At 42.3% G+C, this 9727-nt stretch overlaps 1 protein-coding gene across 1 annotated transcript in view; it reads left to right on the top strand.

The window, feature by feature from the left end:
- Positions 1-8999, top strand: part of ofcc1 (orofacial cleft 1 candidate 1) — a 217079-nt gene extending 208080 nt beyond the window's left edge. Inside the window, exons 14-15 of the mRNA XM_043689352.1 lie at positions 4801-5146; positions 7114-8999. Coding sequence (XP_043545287.1) covers positions 4801-4987 — 187 coding nt within the window. The 3' untranslated portion in view covers positions 4988-5146; positions 7114-8999. The remainder of the gene's footprint in view (positions 1-4800; positions 5147-7113) is intronic.
- The last annotated feature ends 728 nt before the right edge of the window (positions 9000-9727 follow it).

Genomic DNA, 9727 nt, shown 5'->3' with positions numbered 1-9727 from the left:
CAAAGGTTTAGGGTGAGAGGGGAAAGATATAAAAGAGACCTAAGGGGCAACTTTTTCACACAGAGGGTGGTACGTGTATGGAATGAGCTGCCAGAGGATGTGGTGGAGGCTGGTACAATCGCAACATTTAAGAGGCATTTGGATGGGTATATGAATAGGAAGGGTTTGGAGGGATATGGGCCGGGTGCTGGCAGGTGGGACTAGATTGGATTGGGATATCTTGTCGGCATGGATGGGTTGGACCGAAGGGTCTGTTTCCATGCTATGACCAGTTACCATTCTATGACTCTATTATATGGACACTATCTTTTGACATGCATGAGATCATGTGTCTGCTAAGTGAAGAATTCCTCCTGACTTCTAATAAATATTGGTAAGGAATATAAGAAGCATGTTTATTAACAACTGAGTACATTGTAAAGGTGAGTGAAAGAATGGGTTCTTTTGTATAACAGCTATAGGCAGAAAAACCTAACGATACAGATACATTATGGATGTATCTCAGAAGAGTACTACCCTATCTGAACATCCAAATCAGTTTATAGATAAGGTTGCCGACTTAATGCCAATTGGCAGTACTGTATAATGGATTTCACTGGATGCTGAGCCAGATTAAGATTTCAAAAATTATTTCAAGGATGAAATTAATTGATTTCAGAGTTCCAGTTCCAACCAGTCTCCTCCTTTATGATAAACAAAAATAGAAGCTGGTGGAAAAGCCCAGCAGGTCTGGGACAGAATTTAGAGTCAACATTTCGGGTTGAGTGACCCTTCCCCAAAACTCAAGCTTCTTTCAGTTCCTTTGTTATTTTCTGCAACTTCATGGCAACCATTTTGGTGGTCACTAAAGTTGATAACTAGAAAGGTCTGTTATGTGTTTTTCCAGATCTTCCCAACACCCAAGCATTGTCAACAGAGTGTAGTGAAATTATACTAGTTTTTTTTGTGGAGGTGTATGAAAGTCATTTTCAATTTTCTGGACCTGCTTGGCTTTCACTCCATTGAAATCATGCAATAAAACCTTGGTTGAGTATTCATTCCATGAGCTGCCTGTAGGGAAGTTAAAAAAGTATTTGTACATTCCATCAAAATGGTAATGTGAGCTATTATCGCCTATTCCTGCCTGTATCTATGCACGTGAGAGATAATTTCAATGCTTATTTAAAATCTGTGTCATGTTGTGTCATCCCTCATTGCATTCTACCTCCCTGCAATATCACTTAAATGTCATTGATTCACTTTTTTTCTGGTCTGCTAAAGATTAGTTTCTTTCCTGATTCGTTCAGTTCTGGTCCGGGTTAGAATAGGGGGACTGAAGTTTTGCACCTCTTACTATATGTCCTGTTCTGTTATAAGTTTCAGAGAATCATAGAATCCCTATAGTGTGAAGACAGGCCATTCAGCTCATCAAGTGCACACCAACCCTCTGAAGAGAATCTCCACCCAGATCCACCCCCTACTCAATCCCCGTATTGTTTGTGTTGAGTGAATACATAGATTCCCTTCTGCATAGAGTAGAGTGAACTTAGCAGTCAGTATATCAAATCACCAACTGCATCCTGCATTAATTTATCTGCTTTATCCATTTTGACTGCAAACAGGTTCTGTGATGTTGAAAGGTAATAACTCCACACTAGCCTTTTTGCCCATATAGCAATCATCACTGCACCCTAAAACTTTTTAAAGTGTGAGATTATATGTGCTATTTATAAATGAATAAGTATCATAAAAATGTATATATTAAGTGTCCTATTATTGCTAAGCACAGAAAGCCTAATTCTGCAATATAGCATAGAATCTATTACGTTTTTTCTTTGCCCATTGTGATATTTTGTTTGAAAATGTTTTTCATCTTTTTCTATCCTTGACTATTTGAGGGGTGCTGGAACCGTGGCTCATGGGTAATTTTGCTAAAAAAGCAGACCCCAGGTCTACCTGAACTGGAATGAGGACCAAATCTTCAACTGTTGGCATTATTTGGGACTATAAACTAGCCATCTGAGCTAACCAGCTCCTGAAAATGCTTTGATTTTCATTTAACTGGGAGGCTCAGAGAAGGTGGTTTTTTTCCTATCCTTGTAGGATGTGAATGTTGCACAAGGGAGTAAGATTACTTTAAATCAAATATTTCATGATTAAAATGTAAATGGCAGTTTTACATGCCTTGAATTATAGTTTACTTTGAGCGTGAAGTATGAAAAATTTATCTCACCCGTTTGTCTTTCATTATCCAAATGATGAAACCTGAAGCCTCTAAACCTGCACTACCAGCAGCAGAACATGTTTTCAAACATCGCAAAAATGCTGGGGTTATTTTGCAGGATAATTACAGCAGCATCCCCTAGGCCCTGGTATTATCTTGTTTGCTACACTGAACAGATCATTAGACTAATCTATACAGTGCTGATATGAATTTGAAGATGCTCAGCTGATCTGGAATAAACTGATCTATCCACCTTTGAACAAATCAGGTTGCATTCTTAGAAATTTGGGGTGTTGTAACTCCCCTGCCCAACCCAATGGTGAAGGGCTGTTGGAAGTGGAGGGCTTTTTTGCAAAACTATACTTTATTCATAAAATATGGATAAGTACATACTAAACCATTTCAATTCAGTTATAACAGAAAATCCAACAAAATACCACTCTTCTCAGTTGTGTGCTTTACTCTCATAAGATGCCTCAATCCAATCACACAATTGTGACATTAACAAAATGTGATATTAACTATATGTATTCCATTACAACCATGCAGCCTGAGGCATTCTATAAAGCCCTTGGTACATAATGGCTGAAAGGCCTGAAATGGTGGCCATGTTCCCAGTGTGCCTTGACAGTGGCTGCCCCAAGCTTTATCACTCAGCATACAATCCTGAACGCTGGAATCTGCCATTCTTGTAACACTTAATTGGGGACAATTGTTTGTACCAGAAAACCGATACATTTTGGGCAGACCAATGACAGTCTTGCATCAAGTTTATGGGCAGCACGGTGGCACAGTGGTTAGCAGTGCTGCCTCACAGCGCCAGAGACCCGGGTTCAATTCCCGCCTCAGGCGACTCACTGTGTGGAGTTTGCACATTCTCCCTGTGTCTGCGTGGGTTTCCTCCTGGTGCTCCGGTTTCTCCCCACAGTCCAAAGATGTGCAGGTCAGGTGAATTGGCCATGCTAAATTGCCCGTAGTGTTAGGAAAGGGGTAAATATAGGGGTATGGGTGGGTTACGCTTCGGCGGGTCGGTGTGGACTTGTTGGGCCGAAGGGCCTGTTTCCACACTGTAATGTAATCTGTAATCTGTAAATTGATGGTTCTTCAGGTACAGCTTGGTGTGCATCTCAGGGAGCAGCCCAGAGAGCACAGAGTCCAGGCTCACACAACTGTTTGGGACACACCGCGACAAAAACAACTGCATCTCTCCAGACGGGCTTAGCAAGGCCGTGTTCCAGAATGAGATGTGTGATGGTCTTTTCACCATGGCAGCTGTCGCGAGGTCACCATATGATAGCACAGAGAGTGCAGCATATATGAGCAGTCTGACAGGGAATATCCCTTCTCACCAGCAGCTAAGCTATGTCTTGGTGCTTGTTAGAAAATTCCCCTGAATAATATTGACAATCTGCATAGGGAATCACTCGACAGGATCCACTGTCTCCATTCCCTACAGGGTCTTGAGAACATGATGTGCTGACCACTGCCTAATGCATTTGTGCTCAAAGGTGTTTTCTGTACAAACTTTTACACAAGGGACAAATGACAAGATTCAGTCCAACTACTTGGACTTCAGCAGCAATGTAGCCAGACCCATCCTTCACAACAGTGGGGCAGGTAGAACCTCAGCATGTAGTGATACTTAGCATGTGTATGGAACACAAAGGTGAACATCAAGATGAGAATGATATTGCATGTTCTCTCTGACCACCACCCTACCATCCTCTGTCCAGGGTTTCATACATGGTGTCCCTGCAGGCGCAATCTATCTTTATTCTCCAGATAAGTTGAGGATGGCCCAAATAACCGCTATAACACAGACTCTGGGAACAGGCCAGACCTGTGCCACATACAACAACACTGAGAGCACTCACACTTGATGAACCAGGCTCTTATCTGCAATAGAGAGGGCAGTCAGGCAGGACTCATTTTGATTGGGAAGCTTTCAGATCCCCAGCCTTTGAGACTGCAGTTTGTGTCAAGCAATTGAATCCAATTGCAGATTTGCTCCCCAAACTCCATTTGAAGCCATCATGTAGGTATGTGATATTCTGTTGAAGGCCTTCTGTGGTCCGGTGCCAACCCTCATTCCCGCATACAGGTGATGAGATCTCTAAATGGCACAAGGCTGTCTAAAATTGTCCTGCCCACTATAGCACAGGGTGAATCACCAACCCCAAAACAGACCTGACCCAGTTGGCAATGACCTTGGACTGAGTTTTGTAGTTTACATTGAGCAGTGAAATTGATCACTAATTCTGAATTTCCTCCCTCTCCCCCTCCTACTTGTGGGTGAAGATGATGAGGCCTGTCCTCGTGGATCAGGATGTTCTGCCAGCATTAAGCATGCTCCTGTTTACCTCCAGCACATCCTGGTTGGTTACGTCCCACAAAGACATAAGGACCTTGGCTAGCTCACCCACAGTTAGCTGTTTGTCCATATTCTCCCATGTTTTAGCATCTAAGACCGCCCTGTTAGAGAATAGGACTAACTGGGAGACCATGCTGTCTTTGGGCTTCTTGTCATACACTCCAGCATTGACTGATCCCTAAAATGTCAGTCTCAGCTTTATTCCAGAGCCCTTTTCTTCCTTCAGATTGCTGATCACAGAGCTTTCTCTGTGTACCCTCTGGAAGAAGAAATGTGAACACGTCTTATCCTGCTCCACAGAGTGGACTCTGGATGGGAAGATTATCCTGGAGGCACCCAAGGAAAAGAGCAAGGCCAGTTATTTCTTTAAGGAAGAAAATGGCTTAATGTTCATTTTCTCACCAGTGTACTAAAGTCTCCAAGAGGGTTTCTTAGATCTTTAACCTTTCTAATCCTGTTTGTGTCCCTCAGTGTTTTCTGTGATTAACAGTTTAAAATGGTCAGCTTCCACATTCACCTACTTCCCCAGGAGAAGGAACATGCAACTAAGGATGGAAAATGGACCAAATGCTGTAAGCAGTGGGTATGTGTGGGGTGTTGGGTCATGGGGTGTTGGGGAATAGGGTAGCAGTTAATGAAGTGGAAGGGTGGGTTTGGGGGTAGGTGGTCAACTACTTCTTTAGGGGCCTGGCCAGGGTATGGTGCTAGCTAAGCTCAAATGACCAGAGTTGGAACCAGTCCAATAAGGTAGTGGGGTCAAGGATAATGGGAAAGGAGGTAAGGACAAGTGGAGAAAGACACGTCAGGCCTCCTCCCAAGAAAGCAGAGTTGATTAAAGAGGAGGCAGCAGCAGATCAAGAAGAATTAGAATTGGAATTCCTACAATGTAGAAACAGGCCCTTCAGCCCAGCAAATCCGCACTGACCCTCCAAAGAGTAATCCACCCAGAGCCATTTCCCGATTACTCTACATTTCCCTCAACTAATGCACCTAACCTACAAATGCCTTAACACTATGGGCATTTAACCTGCACATCTTTGGATCATGGGAGTAAACCAGAGCAAACCCAGACAGACACAGGGAGAACATGCAAACTCTACACAGTCACCCGAGGCTGGAATCGAATGTGGGTACCTGGCACTGTGAGGCAGCAGTGCTAACCACTGAGCCACCATGTCGCCCTGAGAACTGACAAACAGTGAGGAGAAGTATCAAGAGGAAGATATGAGAGAGGCAAACCCATTCATTGCTGCTCCTGCCAACCTGAGGGCAGTTTTCTTTGGAGCCTATCGCCAAGTTCACTGTTGGAAGGTCCTCTGCTCTGGTCTTCCTGAAGGTGACAATCGATCAGCAGTGGCTGTGATCAGTGAAGGATACCAGCTAAACGTAGGTAGGTCTGGCAGTGAGCACTCAGGGCACAAAAAGGAAATCCTATCCTATCCTAGGGTGGTCATACCCATCTGGCCACATCCAGATGTACCCATGCTGTGCTCTGTCTGCAGAGTTGTTTATGGTGTCCTGCAACTTGGCATCTTTCACCATTTCCACCAGGAGTCTCTGGATGTGGCATCCAATTTCCTATCAGCTTCTCTGGAATATCCAAACGCGTCGAAGATGCAGTTAAAGAGGGCCAGGTCTGGACATTGACAGTAGCAGTGGGACCTGCTGATGGGCAGCCTGCCTCTCATTCACTCACTCTTTACACAATTACAATTAACAAGGTCACTCAAACTGAGTCCTTCCTTAAACATGCACTGGCTGTAATAATAACCTGAAGCCTAAACTGGGGAATAGCATTCGTTTTCCTGTCAGCTTCAAATTGTTAGAGACGACATTCAAGGGCCAGGAGGCTGCCCAAGAAGAATTTTTAAAATGATTACATCCCTTGTTGAGCAAGAATGCTCCTTCACTTCCCACATCAAAGCTTTAGAGCTCCCAACCGTGAGCCCTGAGCTGATGAGATGGAATCATATTTGTATAGTAATATCTTATATTGTATAAAGGGTTAATGGATCAGTTATAATTGTTTAATGTACGAATTAATATGCATATCATCACAGGAAATGATGTAACATCACATGATTGTGGTCTCTTATTCAAGGTCTCTCATGGAAGTTGTAAACAATAGCAGTAAGATGTGTTTCAATAAAGCTCCATTTTCATAAATCTTTAAATCCATTGCATGAAAGCTTAAAGGAGAGTAGGCAGAACAGCATCGGAAGGCATGGTAGGCTTTGGGGGGGGGGGGATGGCGATGTTGGTTGGCAATGATCACACTGTGGCCATCACAGGAGAGGACCAGAGTGGGCATTATTAGAGGGTAATGTCAGGGTTCAGGGGCAAGAAGGAGTGTTGGAGGTAAAATTCAATGTGGTGTATCTCTACATAGAGAGGGATAAATGGAAGTGGACTGTCAGAGCAGTGCAAGATAAAAGGGGACATGGATGCTTGAGGGATTATACTGAGTGACGAGACAGAGCTCAATGCCAGTGATAACTATTACAAGCTGCATTCCCTAACATCACTTGAATTTCTCTAGATAGGAAATGAAACTGGAAAATATCTGGGACAATGCCCAAAGTGGATAGAGCCAGTGTCAACTTGATGGGTGAATTGACGGTTTTTGGCAGAATATTTGGTGAGCAGTAGCTTTTCTAGGAACAGTGAAAGATGGACCTAGAATCAGACAGGAGGATCATCATAACTTTGGTAAGATACGGTCAGAAATTTTACTAGGCCTCATGACATTTAACCGTACAAAAAAAAACCCGACAAACATGACATGTAAGGTTCAGCCCATTATGTATTAGTCTAACAATACCATGAATATTGTAGCTGACAGCAGGTGAAAAATAGTGATCCAGAAAATCTCTGTCATTTCCCAAAAGCTTTGAGTAGGCTGCAAGCAGAAACATGGCAGAAATTGGAGGTTTGCTGGACACGCCAGCACACTGGGCCTCATTGTGAGATGATCAATTGGTCAGGATACTGCTAGAAGCAATGGGTGACTGGGAGGCTCAGATCTTCATCATGCAGCATTTCAATGAAGAGGGAACTACTGCTTGGAAAAAGAGATGTTCGTTTGATTAACCTACCTGACTCATGTCACAGATACATTCCTCATCTTAAACCAGAGTTCATGAAAACTATTTCCTGATAAGAATTAAGAATAATGGGTGGAAACTCAGAGTCTTTTGTGGTACAGTTTTACCATTGCTTCTGCGGTTGACTTCTTCTAAGACACGGTTTAATATAACATCACTTCAGAGACAGGAAATATAAAGGCTGACAACATTTAAATAATGCTAGGGGTTGAAGGATGAGGAACTTGCCTATTATATTCTCTGTAGTGACTTAAAGAATCAAGTGCAGATGCCAAGTGAAACTTCCATCCTTGCCAGAAGTTCTGGTTTTGGAAGTTCTGGAGTTATATTTAAAGAGCACCAAGCTCTCCCTTCACTTGCTGCAGCAGGCGTTCCACAACAGGCTGTGATTGTCACACCACCCCCTACCTCCCACAAGCACCAGAAGGTAGCACCCTTCATGGATGCTTTACTTGAACACTCTGTTCCAAAACGTCCAGGCCAGAAATTAGGACCACTTCCTCTCTGCTGGTTGAAGAAGATCTCCCAAGCAACATTAGGCCTGGGTTGCACACACTCTCAACGGCTCTAAAAGGTATAACAATATTTCAGGAAGGCGTTTGATAAGGTTCCACATCGAAGGTTATCACGGAAAATAGCAGCTCTTGGTGTAGTGGGCAACACTTAAGCATGGATAGCAGATTGGTTGGCTGGCAGAAAATAGAGAATATGCATCAATGTGCCTTTGTTAGATTGGCCCAGAATATTGTAACCCCCTGTATACCTCTGTTTGTGGAATACTCACTGTGTTTTGCTACAGGAGTGCACATTTAATACAAAGTCTAGATGTATCTCAGCTTGGCTTCCTGTTTTTGTAACCACACATAAGCACATGGAAGGAAAGCTTTGCAAACATTAGTGCAAAATGAAAACTTTTTCGATTTAGAAGCTATGTTGAATAGAGCACACAGCTTTCCCAGCCAGCTGGTACATACCAAAAACAGCAAAAGAAACATGTCCATGTAGCTCCGACCCCCAAGAGCGAGAAACAGGTTGCAAACTTGACTGTAGTTAATTCCTCACGATAGTGCTTTAATCCACATGGGTAAAGCTTATCTTCTCTTGTCAATTAATCCTTTCAGGCACTAACCACCTTCTACAATGTCTCTTCACCACCCTCAAAAAACAATTTTTTCTTGGTTTTTAAACAATTTACAAAATTATTTCAACAAAAAAACTACCACATCTCCCCCAAGTCTCAATCTTTAAAATTGGCAGACGACTTGTTTGTACTGTAAGCCTGCTGCTTGAGGCAAAATATTAAGGTAGAGATCATTGCTTAACTGGAACTTCAGTGGATATTTAATTTCCTGAACGTCCTTCACAGAGGTAAATCTCTGGCATCAATGTTTCTCTTGAACATTAGATTCTCAAATTGTATCAGAGAAGATAACTGTGTTTCTGAAAGAGTAATATTCTTCATTTGACATTGTCACAAGGTAAACTTGCATGTGATTCTTCTATTCTCAAGCTTACTTTTGGATAAAATTGTTAGTTTCTCACATTCAGTCTTAGAGAGTAAAGCTGACTGTGTTGTTTTGCTATCATTAACAGTTGATTTGGTTGAAACAAGAAACTACTACTAATTTCTGGTTCTTGGGGTGTAAAGGATGTCAGATGATCAGAGATTGAAGATTCATCCATCTTTGGAAGAAAATTGAATAGTTCCGTCAAAACTATCGAAATCAGTGGTATCATCAGATTTCTTAGTCATGAAGAGTTGTCAGGCATCAATGTGATTATTCTTGAGTGATATATTTCTTCTTGTAGGTACAACAAATATTTTATCCAAGACCAAGATTTTCTACTTGTTCACCCATACTAATCAGTAGTATTTGGCTTCTGAACTGTTTGGGATTGATTGACATATTTTAAGATGCATTTTTGCTCAGATATAAGAAGTGTTGGTTTTTAAAGACATGCACATTTTCCATTTGTTTCTGTATTTTAATACTCTTAACATTCCTTTGATCTGGAGTGGTTCATCCTCTTCAACCAAGCAATTTTCTC

This window comes from Chiloscyllium plagiosum, chromosome 4, assembly GCF_004010195.1.
Source record: "Chiloscyllium plagiosum isolate BGI_BamShark_2017 chromosome 4, ASM401019v2, whole genome shotgun sequence".
Classification (NCBI taxonomy): Eukaryota; Metazoa; Chordata; class Chondrichthyes; order Orectolobiformes; family Hemiscylliidae; genus Chiloscyllium; species Chiloscyllium plagiosum.
The sequence above is the reverse complement of the archived record's forward strand: the minus strand, read 5'-3'. Positions and strand labels throughout refer to the sequence as shown.